Source organism: Corvus cornix, chromosome 10 (genome assembly GCF_000738735.6).
Source record: "Corvus cornix cornix isolate S_Up_H32 chromosome 10, ASM73873v5, whole genome shotgun sequence".
NCBI lineage: Eukaryota > Metazoa > Chordata > Aves > Passeriformes > Corvidae > Corvus > Corvus cornix.
In genome coordinates, this window is record NC_046340.1 from 10,267,465 (window position 1) to 10,283,434 (window position 15,970).

The 15,970-nt window shown below is 53.7% G+C and overlaps 1 protein-coding gene across 1 annotated transcript in view; it reads right to left on the reverse strand.

Moving 5' to 3' along the window:
- PCSK6 (proprotein convertase subtilisin/kexin type 6) overlaps nucleotides 1-14,619 on the reverse strand; it is a 34,342-nt gene extending 19,723 nt beyond the window's left edge. Inside the window, exons 1-6 of the mRNA XM_039557660.1 lie at nucleotides 14,460-14,619; nucleotides 9,368-9,472; nucleotides 4,621-4,731; nucleotides 3,876-4,019; nucleotides 3,247-3,323; nucleotides 2,508-2,596 (exon numbers count right to left, since the gene is read on the reverse strand). Of these exons, the coding sequence (XP_039413594.1) occupies nucleotides 2,508-2,596; nucleotides 3,247-3,323; nucleotides 3,876-4,019; nucleotides 4,621-4,731; nucleotides 9,368-9,379 (433 nt within the window). The 5' untranslated portion in view covers nucleotides 9,380-9,472; nucleotides 14,460-14,619. The remainder of the gene's footprint in view (nucleotides 1-2,507; nucleotides 2,597-3,246; nucleotides 3,324-3,875; nucleotides 4,020-4,620; nucleotides 4,732-9,367; nucleotides 9,473-14,459) is intronic.
- Between the last annotated feature and the right edge of the window lie 1,351 nt (nucleotides 14,620-15,970).

Genomic DNA, 15,970 nt, shown 5'->3' on the forward strand with positions numbered 1-15,970 from the left:
TACCAGCCAGGATGCTCACAGGCTGAGCCCACCAGCCATGGTGGGCTGGGCTGGGGGGATTGCTGCCCACCCCCAGCCTCCGACTACTGCAATATGAGAGCACAACCCCCTCTGCTCTCCATCACTCTTTCCCTGCTGGATTTCCTCTCCACACAGTGGGTAGAGGGTGCCAGGCACCCCCACAGGCTGCCCAGAAACAGCCTTTGCAGGAAAAGTGATGCTGGAGATTTCAGCATCATATTTTGTCAGCCAGGGAGAGTCTGGTTTATAAAAATGCATTAACCCTTCCACATGTATTTTGTCTTAAAGCAAACAAATGCAGGCAGATGTCATTCCAGCTGCAGCTGCACTCTGGACACCAGTCAACTCAAATATCTCCTTCTGACACTGTCCCCGACCAGCCAAAACCAAGCTTAGAAATGTAAAACCAGGGAGCAGAGCTGTTCCCAAAAAATTCCTCTTTGTCAACGAGAAAACACAAGGACAAGGGACAAAAAGCCAAGCCCAATGTCTGAGCTGCACACAGCAAGGAAAACCAGCTGAGGGATGGGGTTTGTGCTTGCTGAATGTGGCTGTTTTCATTAGCAAGCCCAAAATCAGCCTAAAGTCAATGCAAAGCCAACCCAAAGCCTGCCCAGAGAGAGCCACCCACAATGAGGGACTCCCTAGTCAGATAATGGGGAGCAGGAGGGAGCAGGGGTGGGTGCTGCAAAATAAATGAGCTTTATGTCACACAGGGAGCAACACTGACCTCCAAAGTCAGTGTTCGAGGAGAGGGAAGAGGAGGAGGAATGGCAGGAGCCCTTTCCTTGAGCAGTGATGTGTTTTGCCCAGGGCATATGAAAAGCAATGCAAGAGCACTGAAGAGCAACCAGTAAAATTAGATGGGAGCTCTCCGAGTGTGACAAATAGGCTTCCCCAACAAGTTGTGCTCGTTAATCGCTGCTTTATTTGTGTAATCCATCTAAAATCACTCTCACTGCAGCTATAGCATATTTTCCTCCATGATCCCAAACTTGATATGGCTCAGACTCTGTTTTTCCCCTTTGCCTGCTCATGTTGTGGGAAGCCCCCAGCCCCTAGCCCTCTGCCAGGTGCCTTGTCTCACTCAACACCTCCCCAGCACACCCCTGAGGCAAGGCACTCGTTTAAGGGAGCAAATTAAAATGAGACCCAGAGGTCGTCATAAAGTCAACAAGGAACGCTCGTCTCCACAGCTGCTGTGGAGAAAGGAGCATGAAGGAGAATGGCCTGATCCTACAGGACCCAGTAAATCCCACCATGAGCTTTGCCTTGCTCTGCTGCAGCTTGGTGTGTGCTCAGAGATGGGTTTTCAGAGGCAAGAAGCCTCTAAGAAGCAAGAAGCCATCACATATGTAGGAGGCACAGGAGACAGGATGGGATGATGTGCCATAGCCTTTACAGCCCCTCCCAGTCCACTCTTCACTGTCCCCAGGGTTATTTTTCCCTCTGGGGATTTTCCCAGCACAGACAACCACTGGAGGTGCTTGACCAGGAGCAAGATCCCTGTGGACACTGCTCCCATGCAGACACAATCCTAACAAAATCTGTTTCCTGCACAGCCAGGATGAATAAGCCAAAAGAACGAATTAAGCCCTGAATCCGCCCATGGGCGCTTGGGTCCATGCTCCTGATGGTCACTTCTCCCAGCACTGGGGTGGTAAGAGGGGCTGCAGGAAAAGCCCCTCTCCTGTTCCAACCATGCCAGGGATGGGGCTGAAAACTCAAAGAACCCAGCTCCAGGCATTTGTCCCCTACATGGTTCCACCAGCCATGTAGGTGGGACACCACACTCCCATCCCCACTAAGACCCTCATCTCCCTAGGGTTGACTGGGTTGGCCAGAACTGCCCCAGCTCAAACCAGCTTGGCTAATGCAAATGAACTCAGCAACTCTAATTAGCACCAGGATACAATGTGATGATTGAGATTCATTTGCTTTCCACACATCATGTTATTTGAGGGAGTGTGAAGAAGACCCCTCTAATATGCATCTCTGACCCCCCACCTTCTTGGTGTTTTTTCCCCTGAGGGTATTTTGGGGGTCTCCCCACCCCCCCTGTTCTGAGCGGCTCCTCTACAGCCCTTGACCCCACAAACAAGTGACATCGGCTCTAAACCTCAGCCAGCACCACTGACCATAGCAAACACAGCCACCCCAAAGACAGACCGCCCCCCAGAGCAGTTATGGACTTTTGGGGTGAAAACACCACAGCCTCAATCCATGTGCACCCTCATGTCAAGGATGCAGCCCAAGCAGAAAGTTTCCACCCCAAACACATGGAGCCAGAGCCCCCTGCATGCCATATCACCCATCCTCCCCCAACACCCTGGGGGTTCCCTACAGCTGAGGCACCAAGGAGGAGACTCTCTTCTGGGGGAGCAGCATCACCACCTGCCCCAGGAGCCCATTGGCGTGACCAGGGTGGGCATGGTCCCTCAGGGGGATGGTGAAGGGCAGGGGAGCTACGGAGGCACCAGCCTCACCTCCGATGCGGGCGTTGTAGGCAATGCCCACGATGCAGTAGGAGTTGTTTGCCGCCGCCGCCACCTCCCCCGCGCAGCGAGTGCCGTGCCTGCAAGGAGAAACCCCCCATTAGCTGATGGCCATGGCAAAGGATCCCTCCAGCCACACCCCACCCAGCATCCAAAACTGGCCCCAAGGCTGGAGCAGAGGAAGAAACTGCCCAGAGAGATTAAAAGCCCTTACTCAAAACCCACAGCAAGCGGGTGGAGGAAACTAATGCTGAAAGCAATTTGCTGTTTGCATTTTGCACCTAAATCCAATTTGCTGTTTGCATTTTACACCTTGATGCAACTTCCTCTTTGCATTTTGCACCTAAATGCAACTTCCTCTTTGCATCTTGCACCTCTATGCAGGCTGCTCTTTGCATTCCTGTTTCCTTTCCACATGTATCCATCCCACTTTAATTGAAGCCCAAAAAATGCATCCAGGCTTTGCCATCTCGGCCAGCCATTCTGACTCATGTGGTTCAATCCCCAACCAGGGCAAGGAACCCCCTGGTGCTGTCTTGGATGGCTGGAGGGTTCCTCAATTAGTGCGGTTGGATTTGCATTAAACACCAGGACTCCGTGCAAAACCCTTAACACAGCCTCCTCTGCAGCACTGGGAATGGGGAAAGGGACCTGGAAGATACCCCAGAGGGACACCCAGCCTCAGGGACCCCCCCAGATCACTTGCTCCATGGCAATTACCATCACATACTTGTTCTCATTGCTGGCATCGTAGCGTGGAGTTGGGTCGTGGTCATTCCCATTGACATCGTAGCTTGCAAGAGGGTCCTGAAAATATGTGGTCACCATTAGAGTCAACTTACCAGGTGGTTGTGGTGGCCAGTAGCTGGAGTGATGGCCAGTGCAGGCAAGCAGGGCAGAATATTACATTTTCCCCTTAGTTTCTGACAGTTTGCTCAGAATAAATAGTTTTAGGCTGCAGTCCTTTGTGTTTCCCAGGGAAAATATCCTGCTACCTCAGGGACTGCTTCTCTGAACCCCAAATCCTGCTGGGTCCAGCACCCCCCTCCCTTCTACTGTGGCCATGTGGGGTTTGAGCTGGGGCTGAGTGGGTTCATGCAGGTTTTTGGCTCGGCCCTGGTGAGCAGAGGGAGGAGGCTGCTTCCCAGGCAGCTGCAAAGGGAGTTTCCCCCAAACCTTCTTATCTAAAAACCTCATTTCCTTCTTAAAAACATCTCAAGCTTTGTTTTTTTTAAAAAAACCTTTTCCTCTATATATGCCAATGCACAGACTTCAGCTGTGTTTACACACTGAAATTCTCCATAAATCAATTCATGGCGAGGATCAGCCCCAGTCCATCCCGTCCATCCCCCAGCTCACATAGTTTTGCAGGAGGTCAGGGTGGTTCCTCTCTATGCCGTCATCGAGGATGGTGACCACCACGTTCTTGCCCGTGTAGCCCCTCTGCCAGGCTGCCAGGATGTTCATCTCCGACCTGCACCGACTGTTTTTATCACCACAGTGCTACGGGGACAAACACAGCTGCAAAAGGGTTGCAACCCCATTCCAGCCCATCTAAGCAAACAGCCAGGCTGGGAGCCATTTAATCAACCAGAAAATATATTTACAACCCACCCCCTGCCATATAACTTGCAGATTTGTTATAACTTTACTCCACAGATCAAACCCATCCAGCAGCAGTTAATCCAGGCAATGCTATCTCCCTATTATTCTTTTCCATTTCAAGTACTATGGGCTCTTGGGTTTTGAAGTGCTCGCTTCCTTTCCGCCCTTAATTTTCAATGAATTTCCCTGTCAAATACAGATCGATGAAGCAGGCAGGAGAAAAATTATATTACAAATAGATGGCTGCAGCTCTGGGATGGGTAAAATACAGCAGTGCTGCTCCCAAGCCTTTGCTGCGCAGACCATGATGAGGGGCCGCTAACAAGGGTGAAACACTTCAAACCAGATCCTCAGGTGTATTAATTCACAATTTTAAAATCCTGCTGCCAAGCACTTTTGCTGCTATTATTTCATTACTGGCTGGGCTCAGAAAAGATTGATGATGCATTTGCTTAGAAATAAATGACTCCCCATAAAGCAGTGACAATGACACACCCACCAGGTACCACATGTTGGGCCATACTGGGTCGTTGAAGGGGAGGGCATGTGGCTCCCCTCGGACCTGCCTCTTCACCCTCCTCTTCACCTCCTGCTGCTGCAGCCAGTCCACCTGCAATCAGAGACCTGGGTCAGCATCACCCATGGGCACTGAGCCTGGCATTGCCCACTGAAATGGGACGTGGGATGCAGAAGCAATGCCAACCCCAGCCCAAACCCATCCCATCATCACCCCGTGCTCTGGCAAACCCCCATCTCCGTGGCCAGAGCTGCTGTGGAGACAGCAGCTACATTTGGAAGGAGACAGGATGGATGGACAGACAAACAGGGTGAGCTCAGCTCTTTGTGTTGTCTAAGCCAGACAGCAGATTCCTCTGCCGGTGCAGCAAAACCCTGGAGCACAAATAACGTCACCTCTGAGTGTGTGCCTAAAGCCCCCAGCTTAGCAAAGCACAGAAGCACGCGCTGGAGTCCCGCTGGAGACAGATCACATATTTCAGTGTTTAGTCAAAGTTTTGGAAAAGACTCAGGTGCTTGGCTTAGTTTTTGGGCTGATCCTTCCTGCCGGCTGGGAGGCAGCAGCTCAGCCCTGAGACTGTCCCACCTGGCGCCGGGGCTGCTCATCCTTTGAGCTCCTTCCTCCCGATAAAATAATAAAAACCTGGGGGCTTTACCTAAGCACAACATGCATTTCCCAAAAATATGTGATGGCCACACATGGCTGTGCAGATCTCAGGGGATGTGGCCAGCTCCACAGAAGTATTTTTGGCAGTGGCTGCATATGAGGTGGCCTTGGAGCTGACCACTCTGACATTTGTTTGCTTTCCAGCAGGGCATGACACGCGAAGACATCAAACGGGAAATGATCTGGAAAAGGCCATGATTGGGAAATGCTGGTGTTTGCCCACGGTGCTGTGGTGGGAGCTGCCTAAGGTGCTGCTTTGGAAGCAGTCACATCCCATCCCTGTCAAGCATTAACCACCCCCCAGACCCTTTATTGCCACACGAAGGGCTTTCCTGGCTTCAGCATGGAGGTGAGACAAAAGTTTAGTGAAAAAGGTTATAAAAGTAACATATAGACCAAATCTTTACAGGTGCTCATGCTGGGGGAGAAAGGAGGCACCAGCCAATGAACTGGGAGGGCTGTGTGGCACATCCCTCCTTGCTGGACACTTTCTTCCTGATGGCTCCAGATCTTTTGAGAGCTGCTCATGGGGATGTTTCTATTGTTGTGACTAAGGTTTTGTAACAAAAGGAATAAAAATACAAAGTGCAACTTTTGTTGAGCTCATTTACGTAAAACTGTCAGCTGAACTGAGTTTTGCACAGTTTATAGCTTTGTGCCTCGGATGGAGGTGGATGTCACAAACCCGACAGCTTCCAGCCTAGAGCTTGGGTTTTAAACACATATATATTATAAAGAAAAAAACACTGTTGAAAGGGAGAAAAAAAAAAATGTGTTTCATAGAAAAATGATTTTCCACGCTGCCTTGGCTGCCAACAGCGCACCACTTTGCTTACACAGTGATGGATTTAAACACTGGAAGCAAAAATATAACTTCACGGTCTAGTTAAAAAAAAAATAAAAATACATTAAATAGAGGTTATGGCCCAAATAACGCGCTTTTTTCCTTAGAGCACCACTCCCTGGCTGCACTTCCATGGGTCTCACTGCCGGAGCCACAGCTACCACCCTTCCCTGCTGCTTTGCTGGATGCAGCAATGTTAAGGTGTGGGATTTTGGGGGTTTTGCCAGGAGCTGCCTCACAGGGATGTCTTCATCTCAAACAGACTCCTGATCGACCCCAGCGCTGCCAGCCAGGAGTCAATGGAGATGTCATGTGTGGACACAGAGAAATCAGCAGTTTAAGGACATCGATTTCAAGAAGGAGTTGATAAATCAATGTGGCTGGCATGGGAAAATAGGCAAGCAGGAAGGAGTCTGGGGCATCCCTGCAACAGCTCCTGCAGCTCATAAAACTCAGATCAACTGCCATTGCTGATCCAGGGTGGGGCAAAAGCTTCTTTGAATGTAAAAAAACTAAAAGAAAGGCTTTTTACCTACTGGAAATGGCCCAAACTGTTATAGTCCTGACACCCAGGGTCTGTGCTCTACCCTGCAAACCCTAATTATTGCAGAATCACAAACTGGTTTGGGTTGGGAGGGATCTTAAAGCTCATCTCATTCCAAATCTTCTGTCACAGGCAGGGACACCTTCCACCAGACCAGGTTGCTCCAAGGCCCATCCAACCTGGCCTTGAACACTTCCAGGGATGGGGCAGCCACAGCTTCTCTGGGTAACCTGTGCCAGGGCCTCACAACCTTTGCAGCCAAGAATTTCTTCCTAGTATCTCATCTAACCCTGCTCTCTGTCAGTGTGAAGCCAGTCCCCCTTGTCCTGTCACTCCAGGCCCTCATTCAAAGTCCCTCTCCAGCTCTCCTGGAGCTCCTTTAGGTAAAGCAGCAATTAGTAATAAGGAGGTGACTGTGAGTGGCACCAAAGGACCCCATGGGGAAGTACAGGCAGCCCCAAGCTGGACCCTTCACCCTTGATGGAAACGGAGCTGGAGCTTTTTATGCTCCCCCTCACTTTGAGATTTCAGTGGATGAGGCCTGGATCTGGCCAGCCTGGGAGGCTCCACCAAACACAAAAACCAGCACATGTGAGGGTGCAATTCCCTTTGCAGCTTCAGGCTTATCCCAGTGGGTGTGCAGGAGTCAAAGTGGAGATCCAGGATAAACAAGATGGTTCCAACACGTCTGCCATAAAGCACACCAAATAATTCAGATGGGGTTGATTTTGGAGTGGTGCATGGCCAGAGGCACAGGGACTAAGGCCATGGCATCCCCTGATGAGAATTAAGAGACTGGAGCAGCGAGGATGGAGGCTCAGGCACTACATGGACCAACACGAGCATCCCAGCGAGCCAGGAAAGTTTATGGCAGTAAGAGATGCAAGTGGAGCCCTAAGAGGTGTGGCACAGCATGACGTGACCCCACTCTGCGTCCCACTGTCCCTCCCCACCTCCCACCACCACAGCCTGTCCCCAGAATTGCTGGATTTGCCACATCCTTCCTCCCTTTCCATCACCTGCCACCTACCTCCCTTTCCATCTCTTGGCTCATATCAGCCCCAGGAGCAGCCAGCTGCAGGGTCTCTTGGGGCAACAGGGCAGCTCAGCAGCACCGTGGTCACACAAGAATCAGGACCCTGGCTGCTTCCCTGTGTGTCCTGGAGTCTCCCCTTTCCCAGACTCTTCCTGAGGACAGAGAGCTTGGCCGTGGTCCTCCTGCCCAGCTCATGCCACCGACCCCCACAGCAAACAAATAACAGCACTGGAAACAATAGCCCCTGGAAGGCATGAACCACCCAACATCTGCAAACAACCGGATTGGCTGGTTCTTCAGGATTTCTGCAAGATTTGTTTCCATCTTCTCTATTCCAGCTCCTGTCCTCGTGCCTCGAGGTGATGTTTTCTCACATGCATGCTAAGCTGGTGCCATCCAAATGCATCACTTAAACGATTTGCTAATGTACATGGGAGAGGGGGAGAAACAAGACATGCCAACAGGTTTTGAACTGATAAGGAAGGATTAAGAGAACAGGAATTAATTGCTCCAGCTTGGAGCCCATAGAGCAAGGCAAGGTAAATGTTAATATGACTAAAAGCCAATTGATTTAGTTTGCATTATAACCAGACTCATTTAAAAGGGGGTATTTCAAATGCAGAGAATTCATCGTTTGCTGGGATGCCTATGCACCCCCCTGAGGGCAAACAGCTTTAATTACAGCCCAGCACACTTCCAGGGCACCAGGCTCCCCTCACTGAGGTTTCCCCGCTGGCAACGAAGCCACGGGTGTGAGCAGCCACGCGTGTACTCATATGCCTCCTCCTCAAAAATGTGCTACAGACCTTGTCCAAATATTTCACAGCAAATCTTTCCGGAAAGCCTGGGGAGGGCAGGGCTGCCGTGTGTGTCTGGAGAGATGTGGATAGGATGTGTGGTGCTGAGTGGGTTGGAGATGTCTTGGGAAAGAGCATCCCAGGGGTGTCTGGGAACATCCCAGGGTGACCAGGCATTGCTGCAGGCACCAGCAGCTTGCTACAGCATGCTTGCTACCTTCACCAAAATGGCTTTTTCTGCTTTTATGTCCCCCTCTCCCCAAAAAAACCTCCTCACCATTAACCCTTCCCCTGCTCTGCACAAGTCACATCTCACAGAGCTGGGGGAGGAGGACAAACCCTTCCCCACCACCCCAAACCCATCTCACCCAGGTCCCTCCTTGTCTTATTCCCCCCCTCCCCATTACTTTTGTCAATTCAGCTGCACTGAAAATCCCTTTGGATGCTTGCTCTAGGAAAAAAGCAATGCAGAGTTATTGCCAAGGATTTCACACATAGCAACCATTGAGGCAGCAAGTGTTGTGGCAACTGGATCAACACCCTGAGCATGCAACAGCCTTTCTGTCCTGGAAAGCTTTTCCCCCTTTTCTTCCTCCCGGCTTTCGGGCAGATGTTAATGTTTAGTCACTTTTACGTATTTTTCACCACCACTCTCCATACCCATGTCCAGTGAGTCACTCGTGTGTGCACAGAGCTGTGGCTCAAGGGTAACATGTCACCCCAAGATGCTCCAGCTCATGCTTGACCCAGATCAAGCCAACAGCCTCCTCCAGGGGCAGGTGGGGAGCCCCATCTCACCACTCCGCAGTGGCTGGGGGACTCCAGGCTGCTCAGTCCTGTACCTTGGGGTCCATGCGGAGGAAGTTGTGTGGTCCCCGGCTGCTCAGCGTGGAGCGCTTAAATGTCTTGCTGTGGTGAAAGTGGTAGTAGTTTTCCAAGCTTCCAATCTGCAAAAAAAGAGGTTATTTGGAGATTTTTTAAAGTATGTTTTCCCATGGCTGCCCCCCATTTTGTACTGGCAGCATCAGTACAGCCATGCCCTGCACCCCAAATCCCTCACTCACACAGAGCTCCCGGAGCTTGGGAGGATGCAGGATGCTGGCACGAGCCCCAGTGCCGCTGCTGTGACAAACAGCGTTGGTGGTCGGACGCTGCACTGGCACAACAGAGCCCGGAAAACATTTTTATGAATTTTCACCCATTAAATGCATCTTTGAAAACTGCCTTTCATCAGCTCCCAAGCAGAAATAATGAGCTAAAAATGAGCTCAGCAGCTGCGGCGCAGCCAGGGGAGCTGTGCCTCATCCTCCTGCCTTCTCCGCCCGATGCTCTAGCTTCGCCCCGGTTGCACATAAGGAGAGGTGATGCGATCCCGATCCCTGCTCACCCTGGGATGCTCCTGGGAAGCGTGGGATATAAATGTGCATAGCCTGGATTGAGGGATGGCAGCATTTGGAGGAAAACACGGTGCCAGCCACACCACTGCCAAGCCCCGGGGTGGCTATGCTGCCTCCAGCCCTCTCATCCTGGCATCTGGAGACACCACAACTCCTCTTTTTTCATCCCAAAAGCACGGATAAAGTCCCGGGGCAATGCAATGAATCGAGGGACCTCAGCCAGACACCACATTTGAAACACCCCACGGGGATTCACAGCCAGAGGGACAGGAATGACCCAAAAGCTGCACTCACTGGTATGTGGCTCCCAGATCACACAATTTGGGTACAAATTGGGATTTTGCTATAAATTCACTTTTGCCTGAGGTTGGTTTTCTTTTTTTTTTTTTCCTCCCCAAAAAACCCACATTCCATGTCAGGAGCTGGATGCCGGGAGCCAGTGACATTCCCTGTGTCTTGCTCACAGGACCAGAAAGAGCCATGCTACAAGCACCCGTCTGCAACCCATGAGGCAACATCTTTAAGACCATGTGTGACCCAGGGGCCAGGGTGACATTCCTGAGGCCAGACCAGGGCTGGTTGCAATGGAACAGTGGGGAACGAACAGGTTTGTCTGGATCAGACGCTAAAGCAGATGACAACTACTTACATCTTTATCACACTGGATACCTTGAGATCTGCCAGTGTCTCTTACGAGCATTAAATATTTAATTACTCTTGTTCTGACTTTTATGCCAGAATGTCATTTCACCAACTTTACTGCTGTTAGTGTGATTTTTGTAATTTATTTCCACTCAAATTCATTTAAACCCTCCCTCTTCCCCCTTCACATTACAGCATAGCTGGGCATTTTCTTTAACATTCACATAAAGAAGTTGCTCATTGCAATCTGCATTTGCCTTTTAAAACCCATTCTTCAAATTCATTTGCACTTAAAAAAGGGAAGGAGGATGCTTCAACCTCTCCATATTTTAGGGAAACCTTGGCAAGGCCACCCTACCTCTTGCTCACTCTGCCTGGAAATTGGAGTACAGAGCTTACCATAAAATCCTGCAATGATTTGGGTTGGAAGGGATCTTAAAGACATCCAGTTCCAACCCCCTGCCATGGGCAGGGCCACCTTCTACTAGACCAGCTTGCTCCAACCTTCATCCAACCTGGCCTGAAATAGCAGTGGGGCGTCCACAGCTTCTCTGGGCAACCTGTGCCAGTGCCTCACCATGCCCACAGTAAACAATCCTCTCCTAAGTAAATAATTTCTTCCTTCCTTTTCACAAATAAATGCAAAATTTCCACGTGATGCAAAATTTCCACGTGATGCAAAACAGCAAGAGCACTGGGAAGGTAATGACCTCATCATGGGCTCTCGGGATACATAGCGACAGCAGCAGGAAAAGAACTCTGTGCCCCACTTCTTTATCCTCCTGGGATTTATGGGCAGAAAAACAAGAAAAACCTTCCCATGCTGGGAATACCTTGAAAAGTCTGAGCAGAGTTTAGTCCCAGTGGACCAACCTGGTAGACCTCCAGAAGTCCTGTTACTCCTAAGATATTCTAAGGAGAAGAACTTGTAAATGTCTTTTTTTTTTTTAATGAAAAAGGATTTTTTGTCCTCCTTGTGGTCAGTCATCTCAGTAAGGCTCTGCAATGCAACCCCTCCAGCATCTCACCCAAACTGTTTCATCTCTGCAAAGTACAGCTACACCAGCACTGGTGTCTTCCAGAAGAGTGGATTCAACTGGGAAGGCAGTGAGCACTCTCCTCCTGGGGACACCACCCATTCCCATCAGGAACAAGGGGCCCAGTCACCGAGCTCTTGACTTCAGGAATGTCATTCTCAAATGATCACAGATGTATTCAGCCCAGTAAGGATCAAGCCAAGAGCTGCAAGATGACAGGAATTCAGGAAAGCTCCAAATACAACCCAAAATGAATCCCATCCATCTCCTGCACTGCAGATGAGACCAATAAGGATGTGCCAGCCCTTCCAAAACTTACTGTTGGACACCACACATGGAAAAAGTCATATAAACCCTGCAACCAGGATAGGAAAGGGCTCACCATCACCCCCGGGCCAGTGGCACTGCCTGGGGTTCCGGCACCGCACCATACCCACAGCACCCTTGGCCAGGGCCTGTCCCGGCTCGCACTGGCACAGCTGGGGAACAAAGGCCGGCAGGGAGGAATGAGCAGTCGTTTGAGGGTGTAAAAGCTGTTTCTTTTGTTTAGTTGTTTGCTTCACTTAAATAGAAGTTGACGCAAGTGATTCCCCAAGGGAAATGTCACTCTGCCATGACCCAGAAGGGTTTAGAGTGTCCCAGCTCTTGATTTGGGCACGGGAAAATGTGAGGAGAGCTCAAAGCCGTGTGTGCCAACCCCAGCAATGCCTTTCCTGGGCAGTATAATGCCAGGAGCCTCTAGGATTGCATCGCAGAGAAAAAGAGGTCACCAGCCACCAAGGCAGGGCTGAGCCTCCTTGCACCCAGCTGAGTCTTCCAGTGACCATCACCTCTCCTCCTCCCTCACCACTTTGGAGTCCACTCAAACATCTTCCCAGGGTGATAACATCCTTGGCAAGAGTTTTCCAGCAGGTTTTGTCCAGAATCAGGCCCCCAAGGAGGGTACATCTCACTGGGGACACTGCCATCACCAGCAGCTCCACAAGCTGATGATGCAGGAGGAGAAGAGGGGGACACCCAGGTCCCTACGAGGCTCTAAACACCATGAACCCTGAGCACAACACTGCAAATGTTGTGTGCTCACAACACATGAGCACACGTGCAGAGAAAGCAGTTCCTCAAGGTTTGGCCCTGGACAGGACCCAGTGGAAAAAGCCCAAAACCCAGTGGGAAAAGCTTGGAGAGATGGAGAGCTGAAGGCAGGGCGTTGAGAGCAGCTGGGGAAGCCCCAGTGGTGCACGAGCTCCCAGTATCCACGGGAAAGCCGGGAGCCAGGAACACCCTGATGCAACCACAGAAATATTTCCCTCCCTCTCCAGCCTGCACAGGGCTGCCCCGGGGAAAGGGCTCGGCAAAGGATGGATGCTCCAGTGGAGCCACATTGTGCCCATGGGCAAAATGCCTCCAGCATCATAGGGATGAGCTCAGACAACCGGGATGATGGGGAAGGAGGAAGGGGTGACAGATGCTCCAGCAGGGAAGGGACACAGCATAACCCCAGATCAGGAGCTGACGTTAGGCTGATGCAACTGGGGAGAGTGGGAAGTTCAATCAAGATATTCTCTGGCTGAAGAGGGATAAACACTGAAAAGCTCTTTGGGTTGCACAACCACCTTTGCCCAGCCCTGTGATAGAGGCAATTGAATAATACGTGATTTTCTCCTTGGTGGGACTAGAGCTGAGCACGTAGGTAGGAGACTGAGGGTGGGATGTGAGGGGTTATCCCCCACGGGAGGTGACAGACACGGGTGCATGAGACAATGTGCCCAATTCAGCCTCCCCCCCCAAAAAATGTTTACGCAGCACCCCGTGACTTTAATTATAGTTAAAAGCAGGGTTGCGATATAAAGCAAGGTTATAATTTGTAGTCCGGGAGACACCTTGGGCAGGAGGACAACCTAAAGTGTCACCCAGTCAAAAAAGCGCCGGGCAGCGCCATGGCAATAAACTCTGGAACAAACTCCGAGGACACCAGCCTGCATCTGGGATTGCAGAGGATGAAGGAATTGAGAGGAAAACGAGCTGCTGTGCTGAAAATCGCCTTTAAGACACCCGTGTTCTGCGGGGGTTTGAAAGCAAAAGTTCTCTCTGTTCCCAAGATCTCTGATAAACCCGGGCCAGAAAGTCCAAAGTTTGTTAAACCCACAAATACAACTTTCCGGGTTGGGAGGAACTTGTGCAACCCCCCGGCGGTGCGGGGCGAGGGCACCCCGAGGAGGGGCATCGACCCTGGAGGAGCCCGCCCCCGGGCCAAAGCGCTCCGACAGCATCCCCGCATCGACCCCATTCTCATCCCGACCACTCCGGGGGGCTCATCTCCCGCTCCTGGGGCCTCCGGCACCGCCTCGGTCCCGGAAGATCAGGCAGCTCGGCGGGACCTCCGGCAGCGGGGAGATCTCGGGGTCCATCGCCCGCTCCTGGGATCCCCGGCACTGCCCCGGTCCCGGGAGTGCCGGCAATTCCGCGGGACCCCCGCCTCCTCCCCGGTCCCGGGACCATCGTCAGCTTCCCGGTACCGGGAGTCCCAGTGCGAGACCCCGGGCAGCTCCCCGCTCCAGGGATCTGCCGCAGGCTCCCAGTGCCGGAATCCCCGGCAGTTTCCCGAGACCGCTCCGCCTTTCCGATCCCGGGACCCCCGGTAGCTTCCCGGAACCCTCGGCTCCTCTCCGGTCGCGGGACCCCGGCGTGAGACCCCCGGCAGCTCCCCGATGCTCCGAAGGCTCAGGGTGCCAAAACCCCCGGCAGCTCCCCGGTCCACCCGCCAGTCCCAAGGGCGACCCCCCGGCCCCGCATCCCCCGCTCCCGGTGCCCCAGCACCTGCCCGCTCCCGGAGCCCCCCGTCCCCTGCCGCCCCTTACCTGCCCCAGGCTGATGTACCCGTAGGCGGCGGCGAGGCGGGCGGCCTCAGCGGGGCCCCCCCGCACCCGCACGGCCCAGTGGTTGGTGTAGACGGTGCGGGCGGGCTCGGCGGTGGCCCCGCGCACGGGCAGCGCCAGCGGCAGCGCCAGGGCCAGCAGGCAGAGGCGAGCGGGCGGCGGGGCGGCCGCGCTCCCCGCGCCGGGGCCGGCGGCGGGCATGGTGCGGGGCCGGGCCGGGCTGGGCGGAGCGGGGCGCTGCGCCTTTTAACCGGCCCCGCAGCCCGCGGGGGCGGGGGGATGCTCGGGGGGGGGGGCGGGGAGGGCCCGGGAGAGCGGGCGGACGGGGCAGCTCCCGGCACTGCCCCCCGCGTCCCCCCGCCTGCCGCCGGGCAGCCCCGCTGCGTGCCCGGCGCTGCGCCCCGGAAACCCCCCCGCACACCTCTGCAGCCCCTCTGCCCGCCGCCGGGCAGCTGCCCGGACCTCTCCGTGCATGGCTCTGTGTCCCTTCCCCGCGTATCTCCGGACAACTCCCTGTGCCCCTCGGCATCCCCCCTACGCGTCCAAGCGCTGGTCCCCGAACAGACCCCTGCATTCCCCCCGCGTGCCGCGGTGCTGCTCCCCGGAACCCCCCCTGCCTCCCCCTGTATGTGACCGGACAATCCCCTGTACCCGCTGCATCCTCCCTGCGCGCCCCGGTGCTTCTCCGTGAGCAACCACCTGCATCCCCCCGCATCCGCCCGCATCCCTCTGCATGCCCCAGCACTGCCCAGCGGGTTTCCTCCTGCACCCCACTTCATCGTCCTTTGTACCCCCGCTTCCTCGGGGTACCTCCCCTGCATTCCCCCTAGACAGCCCCCATGCATCATCCCAGCTCTGCTCGTCAGGTAACCCATGGCACCCTTCAGAGAGAGCCCCCGCATCGCCCCCACATCCCCCTACGTGCCCCAGCACTGCTCTCCAGGTTTCCCCCTGCACTTCCCTGCATCTTCCTTTGTGCCTCTGCAACTCTCGGGCATTCCCCCTGGCCAGCACTCCATGCATCCTCCCAAATCTGCTCTCCAGGTACTTCCTGAACCCCGTGGAGAGACTCCCCACATTCCCCCTGCATTCCCTCAGCCAGCTCATCATGCATTCCCTGGTTCTACTCCCCACGTAGCCCCTGCATCCCCCTAGACAGCCAGTCTGAGCCCCCCTCCCCCTCTGTCTCCCTGGAATGCATTGACACTGCCCACATCTCCCCCACCCCATTCCTCCTGCATCCCCCTAGGCATCTCCCTCACCCCCATCCCTCTGTACCACCCCCACAAGCACATCCCCCTCAACCTTCCCCCTGCATCCCTCCAGCACTGCCCCCACATTCCCTGGGCATCTCCCCTTCACCCCCAGCACCGCCTGCCCCCCATACCCCTGGCACCCCCCTACACCCCTAGGTGAACCCCAGCCAGCTCCTTACGGATTTGGGAAAGGCCAGAAGGAACTGGCTGGTGGGGAGGGCTTTGGGAGAGGACTCA